The following is a 14,776-nucleotide window of genomic DNA, read 5'->3' as shown; positions in this document are numbered from 1 at the left end:
AAAAATCAAAAGTTAGGAACAACACAGCACAACACAGCCAAAAGTGGGTATTGAGGATCAACTCCTGCATATTGTACATTTTAAACATAATAGTTATTTCAAATAATATCTAAAGAATATTCACAGTTCATTAGCTGTGCGAGAATCACAGTTCATTTTCTTCCTCCAAGCAGAGAAATGTACACTGAACTTATAAAAAAACAACATGACTACCATCCACAGAGTAAATGTAATCCCATGCTGTCTGGTTTAGATTTCGTTCGTGTGAACATCCATACGCAGCACAAAAGTCCGGTATCATCCATAAAATTGAAGTATAGGCGGAGATAGCAGCGTTACCTAGCTACTTCCTATGGCAAGACCCCTGTTCAAAGATGGCGGCGGTTTTGACGCATGTTTAGAACCCCAAGGCGACATCTAGTGTTTATATCTATGGTTCAACCCAACCTGATGAGAGGAACCCAGAAACACTCCTGAAGACAGAATTCATCTACGGCTGATGGTCAGGAGCAAGACAACAGCGGCATCTTGTGGACATTTTTTTGTTAATACCTTAGTAAAGAAGGCGAATTCAACCAAAGGTTGAGCTACAATAATAAATTATATTATTAATGCATTTCCTGGTTTCCCCTAATTTTCATTATCTGTAGTCACTTGTGGGATTGTGTAACAAAATTCACATGTAGATGGAAATATAAATTGAGAAATGTTTTCTTGTAATGCACCAATGTTGGTATTTAAGGATCCTGGATGGCAACCAAAGTGTTTATGTCTATTAAAAAAACTACAGTTCTTGAAATTTTTATGCAAAATATGTTTATAACACATTACATTTTAACCTAATTAATTGCAGACATGGAAATACAAAATGGAGAAGTGTTGTTTGTTTTGCACCAAGCCTATGTTGGTATTTAAAGATCCTGGATGGCAACCCAAAGGTTTAAGGTTCAAAACAATAGCCTATTTAATAAATAAATAAAAATCGAATAAATAGCAATTAACCTTGATAACATTAATCTCTTAGTATGACGATATAATATTTCATAATTTGAAAGAATTACTGCACATCACAGCGAACATAGCTTGGGTCTATTAAAAAAAACTACAGTTCTTGAATTTTTAATGCAAAACTATATGTTTATAACACATTACATTTTAACTTAATTATATTTTATTCAAAACAATCCACTGAACACGTGTAGCCTCGAGCGCGTTCACGAGTACGTGCGCGCTCCAGCAGGTGAACAGTCTTCCTCCTGATTGGTTGCCCAGTAACAACAAGTGCGGGATGCGCTCATACGCACGACGTGGGCTGTGACGTAAGATCGCACATCCCGCACTTGTCAGTGTGCCAGCAGGTCAGTGTATTTCCCTGCACCCTCAGCCTGACTGCAATACTGGACAGGCTTATGTTTCTATTTGTGACACGGACTGATTTATGGATAAACAGAGCGGAAGAGCGTGATTCTGTGAAATGACGCGCTCCTCCGGTTGACGGCAGGTTTGCACGAGCACAATCCGGTACAGTGCAGGAATCAGTGCGGTCCGTCAGACCGGTTCTCCTTCTTTACCTAGCCGCTTTAAAACAGCTAAATAGCATGACATAGACTCGTTTAATGTGCGTTTAAACGGGGTAAGTTTACTTTTTATTGTGCTTTGACGTCTTATTGCCAGGTAAGTTAGCCTATATACACCTTTGCTAACGATCTGAAAACGTCGTTCCTAAACGACAAGATTTTTTAAACGTTTTTAAAACGTTTATGGGAACGTTCTATTGGATCGTTTTGTAAACATTACGCGAATGCTACTTTTGAATGTCATTCTGAACGTTCTATTATGACGTATACACAATGTTTTGAGAAGCCCAGATAACTTGGAACGAACGTTCTGTTAACGTCACTGGAAGAACGTGTGTTCATAGCTTTGAGAGAGCCAGCTTAACAACATGTCATTTAGTTGCTAAATAACAGTCAGGTTTTAATATGAGGTCATGACCCTTGTTAAATGACGTCACTGAGGTCAGCTCCGATTGGGACAGCCGCTCCACAAGCAGGGAGATATGAGCAGTCTTACTAAGAAGACACGGTTTATTAACAATCCTGGCAATAAACTGTCTTTTGGCAATAGAGGCTGGAGCGATGACTACTTCAGGCTCTACGATGAATCCATTGGGAGAGGGATGCACGCATTGCAGCCAGACAAGAACACACACACTTCACCACCGGACGGAATGACGCTGAGACTCAAAAGTCCTGCTTCGGACATCCTTCCCACAGGCCATCTGGACCTAAGCACAACTTCAGTCGCCAGCTTCTTCCACGCCACCAACACGAGTTACTGCACAAGCCCTGGCTCAGACTACCAGGAGAAGAACCGACTGCTCGACGTCCGGAAACGGTCCAGCTCCTCCAGACGCCGGTTCGAGGTGGTCACCGAACTGGGACCGGAGGAAGTCAGGTGGTTTTACAAAGAGGACAAAAAGACATGGAAGCCCTTCATGGGACACGACTCTCTCAGGATAGAAATCATGTATCGCAGCTTCTGCGAGCGAAACCCGGAGAGGGGTTTAAAGCGTGGCGGAGAGGAGCTTCTCCAAGATGATGGTCTGGATGGAGGAGACCCGTCGCTGGAGACGCGTGGAGACGAGACGCATGACAGTGTGGACGTCAGTGTGGAAGCGGTGTGTGTGAGAGGAGGACTCTATGAAGTGGATGTGAGGAATAAAGAGTGCTATCCGGTGTACTGGAATCGTAAGTATTGCTCGTTGATGGATGCAAGTCAAGTCACATCTACTTCTTTTTTTTTGGGAGCAATTGTTTTTATTGAGTAGTCCGTTCAATATAAGAAAAAATATACAACATATTAAAGTGTAAGACCCCCCCCCCCACACACACACACACACACACACCCATGCTAAGGAATTGCAAGACATGAAGTGTAAAAGCTAAAAAATAAAATGCCTGATAAATAGAAAATAGACATAAACACAAAATCAATTTTAAATCAAAAAGAAGAAAGGATTTACCAATGTCAAACGTCACTTTTATTTCTGTAGCTCTTTATACAGTGCAGATTGTTTCAAAGCAATATTAATAAACAGGAAAATAACTGTCAATGTTGTTAAATGCATCAATTATGAAACCAATTCATTTTCAATTTCTTGCTCTGCAGAAGACAGTAGTGTCATTATTCATCTCAATTCTCATCCAATAGTGTCAGTGCAGTTAAATCGATTATATTATTGAATATTAATGGTCTTTTAATCCCCAATTAGACTAATTCCTGAGTAAAGCACCTGACTGTTTTTAATTTTTTTAATGAATTGGGTTAGAATCAGAGTTTTGTCTGATACCCAAAATCAGTTCACAACACTGTATTTTGTCTGACACCCAAAACTGTATTAACTAAAAGTGTTCTCTCAGCCTGAGCAGTTGACAGAGGAAGCTGTGAAATGGCAGAAAGCAGAAGAAGAAGTGATGAAAATCAGCAGGTTTAATGAATAATCTTGGTTGAATATGTTTCAGTGCTCAGACTTCGCCTGACCAGCACAAATCCAACAAGTGACATTATCAAAGCAAAAGCATTTAAAAAAATCACTTTCACAACATCCTTTGACATTAAAAATCTTAAAATGGAGACATTTTCCGATGTCTAACTCATGAAGAGAAATATGTCATGAAACACACAATCATTGAATGAAACCACAATAAAATGCACTACAGGAGCCAGGAAAATAGCCTAAGTGAAATAATTAAAATTTATAAATGGTTAAATGACACGGATTAAATGGATTAATTAAATGACTATAAATTAATAAAAAAACAGAACAAAGAAAATACACACACACTCTCACACGTACACACACACACACACACACACACACAAACTCACTCTCACACTCTTACACACACACACACACACACACACACACACACACACACACACACACACACACACACACACACACACAAACTCTCTCTCACACTCTTACACACACACACACACACACACACACACACACACACACACACACACACACAGTTTGCTGTTAAGAGTCCTTTGGCCCTTCTGGTGTTAGTGAACACTTCTAAGCTTGAATGCTTGAAAACATGTGCATCATTACCCACCCTGTCCACTGAATTATTAATATTCATTGGTGTCTGTGACACCTGGAGTTTTGTTCACGTCAGGTGTGAAGTAAGATCTCTTTCATTTATTGTAATCGACTTTTTATTGAGAATTCTCAACATTGCAAACAATGTATGCAAATAAATACAATATACCCATACGAATTCTTCCATCTGGATGAAATGGTTTTAAACCACTAACAAAAAACAAATGAACAGTGTAAAATATGTTCGTAAAAGTGAAGTAACATAGTTGACATTTTGTGGAATACTTTAACATAAATAAGGACCTCTATTCTGTGCATAATTTTGAAGGCTACATGTTTAGTTTTCTGCATAATGATTAACTGCATTATCATCTCAGGTGAAGGGGAATCACTTCTGTCTGTCAGGTGATGTGTGTTGCCAGTAATTTAGTGTGTAAATCTTTTACAAACATGTACACTGAATTAAAAGTGGTGTATGATTTACTTTGAAAAAATGTCTAGGTAGCTTGTAAATTTGGCAAATAATGACAAAGAAATGGCCAGTAACATTGAATTCATCATGATATTTTGAAGTAGAAAGACTGAAATATTATAGTAGTATAAGCATGCTCCAATATTCTATGTTTTATTAATTTACAGTATTGTAAAATCATTATTAAAGGGGTGCTACTATGCCCTTTTACGAAGTCTTGATTTTGTTTTGGGGGTGTACAAGACTGTTTTCATGCTTGATTGTTTATTTCTTTATGCGTTTATGTCCCCGAAAGACAATTGGTTTCACAGCAAGACCAGCATACAAAAAAGACAATTTACAATAGATAGAGAAATAGAAGTAGGAATAAATGAATGTTTGTACCTATTACTCCCAAGGGTAAAAAAACTGAATCTCAGATAAGAGAGGATGGGAATTAACCATTGAGATGGATTGGGCTTTTCTAACTACCTGGTGATTAAACAGGATGGTAGGGTGACTCTGCTCAATTCCTAAAATCTTACTACTAGTATTAACTATTAACCAAAGCAGTCTTTGTCTTCACACTAAGACTGCCATACCAGCATAACATAGCAAATGTTAAAATGGACTCAATATACGATTTGTAAAACAAAGTCATCAAAGACCGATCAGCATTAACCTTGGACAGTCTCTGTAGACAGGATAGACGTTGCTGGCCATTTTTACAAATCGTCTCCACATTGACATTAAAATTCAGCTTGTTATCAAACGCACATCCAAATTTTTGTTCAAAAAACACATTATTTTTCACGTATTTTACATTATTACAGCTCCTCTCTCCTCAGTCTTGTTGAACGCGTTGTTTTCGATGAAGCCCCTCCTTCTGAAAATACGAAATGTGCTGTGATTGGTTAGCTGGCCCTGTGTGTTATGATTGGTGATGACCCGCTCCTTCGTATCCACGAGCTCTACTCAGATGTAAATATTAAGGATGGCGTCCATTTCAAAACAATTTGAGCCCGATTCAGACCCTGACAATGTTAACAAACAAGAGGATCGTGCTGAACAGATTTCAAGCACAGATTTCACATGACGTTTCAGAGTGGAATGATGTTTTTGTAATATTCTTATAGATACAATGTTAACCACCATTTAATCATGAGATTTGTGGGAAAACTAAGGTAAAACAAACAGAAATCGTCCACAAAACCATGGTTAATTTCCCTAAGGAGCAGTGGACCGTCTTACAAAAGCAAAAGCTTTCAAAAGCAACAGAAAACAAGCTGTTCTCTGTTAAAAGTGCAGCACACAGATAAACGTTGGGTTTATAATGTTCAGGAACAGTGTTTAAAATAAGCTTTAACCACTCTTAAGTTCATCAGCCTTCGGAAGGTCAAACACTGTCCACTTTTGGTGTAATCCGTGCTTGGGGATTATTTAAATGAGTAACATTATGACTTCATAAGATCCAGAAAAATCCTGTTGTTGTACAAACGAGCCATTCTTTGTAGTTCTTGTGAATCGTGTTAAATAAAATGTCTCCCTTTGCATTGAACTTTGAGCTTTGTAACCTTGCAGATATTTTTTATGCTCAAACAGCAACATTACACTCTAACTAAAGTTGAAAAAGTGGAAAAGCATAATAGGGCCCCTTTAAAATACAATTTACCCAGGGTTGATGCATGTTTGAATGTTGAATGTTTTTTTTTTCTTACTTATTTTCTGTGTCCTTCACTGTTCTATCATTATTTTGTGTCTCCCACCTTGTAGAACAGGATTGCATCCCTGTCATGAGAGGCCAGTGGTTCATTGACGGCACTTGGACGCCTGTAGAGGAGGACGAGAGCGAACTCATAGAGAAAGAACACCTGACATGTTTCCGAGGACAGCAGGTACAGGACGCTTTTGAGACTGACACGCTGGCCCATACCGTGGACAGAAAAGATGGTGAGCGAATTCACTGCTAACACATCATTTGGTTGGACATTGGTCAGTAGAGGTTAATTGTAAAGAGAGAGCATTCCTCCCGTGTGTGAGGCTGTTTGTTAGCTTAGGAGTATTTGAAAAACAAATGAAGGATCCATCAGCAAAAGGTTTTGTTCGTGACAACGTCACACCTGCCCTGCCCTGATATTGCTGGTGTCTGTTGAAAAATGACTGTTTGTGTGTGACGGTGTGTATGTTTGTGTGTGTGTTATAGCGTTTGTGACTGTGAAGTGACCTTCATGCAATTTCTAAAACATCATGATAACATTTACATCAAAGGCATTTTACACTTTTTTTTAGTTTTCAGTTCGATCCATAAAAACACATGCCCCTTTTCCACTTACTTATGCTGAAGCCATACACTCTGTGTGTTTTCGTCTCTCAAACTTTGCCTGGGCTGAAAAGATCTGCTCCAAACCAACCCCTAAAACTGGCTTGTCTCAATCCTGCAAATACGGGGAGTGAAATAATGTCAAAACACTCAAACACAAAACACTAGAATGCATAAAACTAGATAGTTAAAACTACATAATGTTACATTGCACAGCAGCTTCAGTCACTTCAGCGTAAAAAACAATTAAATTAATTACAAATATCACATGGACATTGGAATTACACTCATTATGCATTTAAATAACTTGCTGAAATGCTGAATCAATTTGTTTGAATGTTAAAATGTTCTATAATAATGTCTGTATTAAACTTCTGGGTTGAACATCGGCAAGATGGCATAGTGCTCCCAATTAAGATCTTTCAGATTTTTTTTAAATATTTACAATACATTTATTGTCATTTAGCTTTGAAAAGTGAATGGGCGCAATGATGGAAACTAAATCGAGTTAGAAAAGAAAAAGAAACCCACAATTGAGTACCCATCATGGTGATGCTAATGAATCGGAAGTCGTGTGCATTCACAGAAAAAAGCTTTCTTCCACGATGCAAAATAAGTTGAATATGATAATGGAGTTTAGACAGGAAAGCAGGCAGGAATAATGGAGTTCAAACACGACTGGGTCTTTAGAGATTTTCAATGAGACAAAAGCCAACTTGAGGATAAAGAGAATTTGCACAAATGCTCTAAACTGTCAGAGACCGAAGGCCGTGACGGCTGTAAGAGGATACTCATACTGAGAATGTCCTCAAATTACGCTTTTGCAAAACGAATAAAATCTGTGAAAGTGCCACTGAGTCATTGTGACTCTTCACATTGAGATGTTACATCAGGGTTTAAGTAGATTGGCCATCATTATCTTTCTCCTCCTTTATGTTAAGCTACACTACACTTTATTTTCACTGTCTGGTAGGGAACTTAATAAGAGTTCTCGTGAGGAGATGAATGTGGGTCGTGCACAATTACAGCCAATGTGTATTTAAACGTTGAGTCACAAGAATGCCCACTGGAATCTAGCTTTTAATTACCAGTAAAGAACCAGAAAAACTTGCCTGATCTGCTCCATTCAGTCTGTGCAAATCTCTCAGCTGCACTTTTTGTCCGACCAGGATAGCAGATTTTATTGTGATTTTCACCATTCATTATGGAGTCCCACAGGGTTCTGTACTGGGACCTCTGTTGTTCTCAGTCTAAATCGCATATTTCAGCTGTAACTTATTTTATTTTCAGTCCAAACAGCAGTTTCATGCTGAGTGTCACTTTTGATCACATGACACACATTTCCCTGTTGTGTTTACAATCTTCTAAATGTCAATCTGCCAGAAGCTTACTTATTATTGACTCCGCATGATACCGCAGATACGAGAAAGTGTTTTAACATTCAAACAATTATATTGTGCAAAACTTTTTTCATTATATGCCACACATCTTTCTCTAAAATGCCACACTTCTTGTGTTCGAGACATTATAGTGCAATAAATCTCCTTTTTTTTTTTTAAATGCAAGACTGCTGAAAACTGTTGACCTTCATGACTCAAATGACGCTTGGACTGTCGATGGAGATAAATCTGATGAGAGAGGAGGAATGAGTGCTTGAGTTTACTGAAAATGTAGAGAAAAGCTCCACATTGGTTTGTCTATAAGAAATAAAGGGAGCGAAGGAAAGTCTATATAATACAGCCTCGCAGAGGAGTGATTGCTCTCTATAAAATAGCATTTGATTTACTGAATCATTTAGAAATGGACCATGTTTACATGCACATGATTTTCTGATTAAGTCCTGTGTTCTAGTTAAGCTTTTATTATATTAAAAGTTGTATTCCACAGTTGTTGGAATTTTCCTGTGTTACAGAAGCTGTATAATATCAGCAATTTTTCTGATATATTGTTTTTAAAAATACTGGAGATATTCTCCTTGCCATTTATTACACTGCATATTTAGCAATTCATCATTTAATCAACTTGTTCAGTCTTCATGTCACACAGTGGCTTACTCTACTTTAGGTAGTCGTGTTAACGTTTGCACAACGGATGCATAATTGGAATATGACCAAATAAGATTAATATAGCAATATTCGATTGTCATAGCGTATGTTGAGCTTTTAAACACAGTCGGTGAATGATTGAAGCATCAAAAACAACAGCTCCCTTAAACACTGAACTGATAAAATACCAATATATTTAATGTACGAGTTTATGCAAACTTTGTAGTTTACATGACAGCAGACAAAGTGAATTTGTGCTTTCACAGCGTCTTTATTATTGCAACATTTATTGGTTTGAGACTTTAATGATATGAGAAATGTGTCCTGGGTTATATCACATGCTTTCACATTGAAATCCTTTGAAAAGTGGCTGTGCTGTTGGAATAACAACACAATATGATGTATTACTTGTATTTTGAGCTGAATATTATACAGTACAACACAGTCTGGTAGTTGTTTTCTGTTAAAACTAATAGTTTGTGTGTTCTGCTGATATTGTGTAGGGTGATAGAGAGGTGTCTGACCATTGACTGTTTTTGGTTTGTTAGTTCTTTCCCACTTCCCCCCATTCTACCTCCCCTTTCTATTCAAATGGAGCGGATATCAGACGAGTGCTAAATGTCACAAGCGAAAGCGATGTCAAGGTACTACAGCCCTCCGTTTTTACTCCTTGTAGATGCTGATTCTCCTTTTCCGCCTTTTGCTCATTAGAAACCCTCCCATTAGTTGTAAACCTAGTTTCATAAAAGTGTTGAAGTGTTCTTTTTGGCTCTCATGTTCTTTGAAAGTGCCCACTTTTCCCATTTTCCCTGCTGTATTTCCTTATTGTGTTACTATTATTAGAATCTGATGTTTCCAAAACACTCAAAGCAATGTTGTGGATACACGTACAGTGTCAAAAGTTCTTTAAATTGTGAAAAATTACAAAATAGGATTTAGTTACACTCAGAAAATTTCACATAATTACAAAGAAATGTAAAATTTTAAAGTAAATAGTATTTTCTTGTAAAATGTACTCCAATAATCTTTGTTTTATTTACAACTTTGAAATAAAAGAAAATACCAATTGTTCACAAACTTAATCACAATGAAATTGGCAATTGTTCTTTTTTTATGGAATATTGCAGTAGAAATGGTTGATAATTATAAGAAATGATTTGTGTTCACAGGGACAGAAATCCCTCTCTTCCAGCAACCCGGCACTCATATACGATCTCAGCAATTAGCTAATGACAATAAATTAATCAATTTCTGATAGGAAAAATCAAGTCCCACTCCCACCCTTGGTAAATTGTTTTTGGTTTGCGTCACAATACCAAAGAAAAGACGATTGCAACTCCCGTTTCATGCCGACTCGACAAGACATTATTTGAGGAATCATTCCTTGAAGTTTTAGTTTTATCAAACATCACTAATAATTAACGTGAGAAAATAAAGACATGCTTCTCAAATTTGTCACATTGACTATTGCGTGTGTAGCTTGAAGCATGATATACGACCATGGCTTGTATAATATTATTAATGGTATATTCCTAATAATCTCTCATATATATATACAGTATATGTATATATATATGTGTGTATATATATATTTTTTTTTGCATAATTACATATGTACAGAAATATATGTTGTGTTAGGTCAATTAGCTTTGTCGGCAGTGTATAGTAGACACACCCGTCTTGACAAATCCTATATATCGCTCATCCTGCATTAATTGATGATAAACATTACAGACGTCGACAAATAATTTACAAACAATTATCCTAAAAACTAATCCTGTCCGATTGATATGCCCATTGATATTGAAAATATATAAACATAAATTGACACCCTCTATATTCTGTTAAAAAATACATAAACATAAATACAATGGAAACATGTTTACTAAACCAATTATTTCATGTGACCCAAAACAAGTCATGTGACTTCAAAGACTACAATTACCTCCTAATTACAATTCTGTCGTTCTGTCACTAATTTCATGCAAATATGATATTTTTGCGACTGTTTTGTCTGTGTTCTATAAGCCGCACATAATTTATTATATTGAACTAAAAAAGAACATATTGAACTTCCAATTTCGTTGATATTGTGGGCAATTTTTTCTGGAAGTGACTATTTTGTTCTCTTGAACAAGCTCCTTTATCTGCAATTTCATTTTATTTTTTTTGCGATATTCTGCTTGTTCACAGAAACGAAATTCTATCTTGGTTGGAGCCCCGGATAGAGCGATTCATAACCTTCAAAATACATGTAGAAAACCAAACGCCTATCGACGCTTAACAGTCCTGACAGGCTTGCCTTTTGACACAAGCCCTCTTAACCTTAGCTGGCTTCGTAATCCCTCAGGGTTAAGCAGGTCCTGCTCTAATGCGCACGTCTCCTGTTTCGCTGCACATATAATGCAACATGTTATGTTTTCGGGATGTTTTTCTTTACAATATCATCTAATCCACAGATTCACAAGGCCCTCGACGGCCATATTTATATAATTTGTTCTTTATTCGGACTCCTGAGTACCTTTTAGTTCAGCTCTCGCACCATAATGGGCTCATGTTGTGTATGTAGGCCAATAGAGTAGCACTTCATGCTTTCATTGAGTTTTCTCTGGGAAACGGTTAGTTCACGAGTTTACAAACACACATATGTTGATCCTCTGCAATAGTGCCATACAAGACCCAGAGAGTAAGTCAATTATTCAGCCGATTCTTGGCCTTTCTCTAGATTATTGTCATTGCTTTGGCACTGGAACACAATTAGTTTGTTGCCCTTTGTATCGGTTTCAAAATATCTTATTAATTTTAATTAATTTTGTAAATTTTGTGTATATTATGTTTTTTGTTGTGATTGTTTTTGTCATATTGTATTGCCATATATGCATTTAATATATATATTGGCATTATATTAGCCTTTCTCCTCTCTAGATATTTCCATCTGCATCAGCCATTGGACCAAAATGTAGTCTATTACTGTTTATACATTTTTAGCTATAATAGCTACTTATATTTTTTATTTTAAGTTATATTTTTAAAAATCCACTTTTTCCCAATTTGTTGCATTCATAAAACAGCATATCTGTTAAAATGTGTTTAATAAGATGGTGCAAATATGGTCCTCTATTAATATTTTAATGTTTGGTTAAAAAATTTAAAATCTTTTGTCGCCTTGTTATTGTTATGATAGATGTGATTATGAAATGGACATTGGTGGTGGATGAGGAGATTCCCCATTTCCATGTAAAGTGCTTTGAGTACCCAGAAAAGCGCTATATAAATGTAACAAATTATTTTTTATTATAAATGTCATTTTGAAGGCTCAAATTTGAGGCCTTGGAAAACATGCGTGTCTGTCAGAAAGCTCAACTCAAGGCAGACTTTATCGCCCCTCTGTCCTCTGAATGCCCTCACTCACACAGATGAGATTGATCGAGGGACATTTACTTTACACCAGTCTATAGAAACTGCGTCTCTAGAACCCATCACTGTAAAGGACTTCCTGTTAATGTGAACAGCTCTGTGTTTCGGCATGATGCTCTAGTCCTCCTTTGTTTGCTTTCCTATGGTGATCAGCTTTACACCGTGTCCTAACCAGACGCGATGCGATAAGATTCCAGCGAAAATAATTTGTCTGTCCACACTAGACGCGACTGCGAGATGTGTCAAAATCAATCAAAACCCACAGCCAATCAGAACAGAGTGTGGGCGGAGTCAGCCAATCAGAATAGCTTGTGGGTGGAGTCAGCCAATCAGAACAGAGTGTGGGCGGAGCCAGTCAATCAGAACATTGTGTGGGCGGAGTCAGCCAATCAGAACAGCGTGTGGGCGGAGTCAGTCAATTAGAACAGTGTGTGGGCGGAGTCAGTCAATTAGAACAGTGTGTGGGCGGAGTCAGCCAATCAGAACAGCTTGTGGGTGGAGTCAGCCAATCAGAACAGAGTGTGGGCATCATTGGACAGGTCAAATCATACAAGCAAATCCTGGCAGTCCTCCAAAACAATAAAACAGTTCATGAGTGATTTTGGTCTTGGCGATGGTTGGAGGCTACAACACCCACTCGCCAGAGAATACACTTTCTATTCTAATGTCCACCAAACCTACTCCCGCATTGATTTCTTTTTAACCAGTAACTCAATCATACCAAATATCATAGAAACCAAAATTCATCCCATCACTATTAGTGACCATTCTCCCGTAACTCTCACATGGAACCCACCTACAATACAGAAGCACCCCACCAGATGGCGTTTTAACATATCTCTCTTGAAAGATCCAGAATTTGACAGCTACTTCAAGAGAGAGTGGACATCCTTCCTTGAAATAAATGACTCTCCAAAGTCGCCAGCATCACTGCTCTGGGAAACATGGAAAGTAGTATTGCGGGGAAAAATCATATCATATTCAGTCCATAAAAAAAAGAAGGAAAAAGAAAAAGAAGTCCAACTGGAAGAAAAAATTAAAAATTTAGAAATTCTACATGCAAATAGCCAATCGGAAACCATTTATAAAGAATTAAGAAAAAATAAATTCTTGCTTAATGAAATAATAAACAAAAGAAACCAGTTTCTGATTCACAGACTTCGTCATGAAACTTTTCACCATAGCAATAAATCCGGAAAATATTTAGCCAGTCAAATTAAAAGAAATAAAGAAAAAACAGCTATAACATCCATTAGAAACTCAGCAGGGAAGCTAACCAATTCACCTATTGAGATAAACAAAATATTTGAAGAATACTATACAAAATTATACTCATCTGATCTGGACCCAAAGCAAGAAGACATAAACCAATTCCTCGATAACACCATTCTACCAAAACTCAACCCGGAGCAAATTACCTCTCTCGATTTACCAATCACTGAAAAAGAACTTCACTCCGCGCTGAAACACATGCAAAATAATAAAGCACCAGGACCGGATGGCTTCCCTGCTGAGTTCTACGAACATTTTTGGTCAACTTTATACCCACTATTCAGTAGAACAATAACGGAAATAAAACAAAATGGTAAATTCCCATCCCACATGAATACAGCGCTTATATCACTCATTCCCAAACCTAACAAAGACCACACCCTCACATCTAACTACCGTCCTATTTCACTTATAAATGTCGACATAAAAATCATTAGCAAAGCATTATCTCATAGAATTGAAAAAATTATACCATATATCATCCATCCTGATCAGACCGGCTTTATAAAAGGTAGACACGCATCTAACAATACCCGCAGATTATATAATTTAATGCATTACTCATCAGTACAACAGAAAGATACTCTCATTGCCACATTAGATGCTGAAAAAGCTTTTGATAGGGTCAACTGGAAATTTTTATTCACCACACTACAAAAATTCGGCTTTGGAGAGTCATTTATTAACTGGATCAAGATTTTATACACATCACCATCTGCCACAGTCACAACCAATGGACTAACATCACAAAGCTTCACACTGCACAGGGGGACGAGGCAGGGATGTCCACTCTCTCCATCTCTATTCACTATTTTTATCGAACCTTTAGCAGCAGCTATCCGCCAAAACCCAGCAATCAAAGGTATTGAAACACCACAACAAACACATAAAATCTCACTTTATGCAGATGATATTCTACTATTTATACAAGAACCTCTAGCATCTACTCAAGAAATAATTAAAACAATCCAGTCCTTCTCAAAAATTTCAGATTACGCAATAAACTGGAACAAATCTTCCATCCTCCCTTTACATAAAACCAAATGGGATGTGGCACCCCACCAATCACCAATACCTATATGTCATGATCACATCACTTACTTAGGCATTAAAATTTCCTCCAGACTGTCAGAGTTGGTAACACTCAACTTCACACC

General features: G+C 37.3%; 1 protein-coding gene across 6 annotated transcripts in view; it reads left to right on the top strand.

Moving 5' to 3' along the window:
- The first annotated feature begins 1,298 nt into the window (after positions 1–1,298).
- The window catches only part of ddhd1a (DDHD domain containing 1a), a 50,923-nt gene continuing 37,445 nt past the window's right edge, over positions 1,299–14,776 (top strand). The window contains exons 1-4 of one of the 6 annotated variants that reach the window (XM_081394342.1): positions 1,299–1,633; positions 2,128–2,750; positions 6,339–6,515; positions 9,479–9,574. In XM_081394342.1, the coding sequence (XP_081250468.1) occupies positions 2,180–2,750; positions 6,339–6,515; positions 9,479–9,574 (844 nt within the window). In that variant the 5' untranslated portion in view covers positions 1,299–1,633; positions 2,128–2,179. Of the gene's footprint in view, positions 2,751–6,338; positions 6,516–9,478; positions 9,575–14,776 lie in introns of all 6 variants that reach the window. The other 5 variants (XM_081394344.1, XM_081394343.1, XM_081394345.1 and 2 more) reach the window with 5 other exon arrangements.

The sequence above is a fragment of the Scardinius erythrophthalmus genome, assembly GCF_964197995.2.
Source record: "Scardinius erythrophthalmus genome assembly, chromosome: 19".
Lineage (NCBI taxonomy): Eukaryota > Metazoa > Chordata > Actinopteri > Cypriniformes > Leuciscidae > Scardinius > Scardinius erythrophthalmus.
Note: the sequence above shows the minus strand (reverse complement) of the source record. Positions and strands in the feature narration are given on the sequence as shown.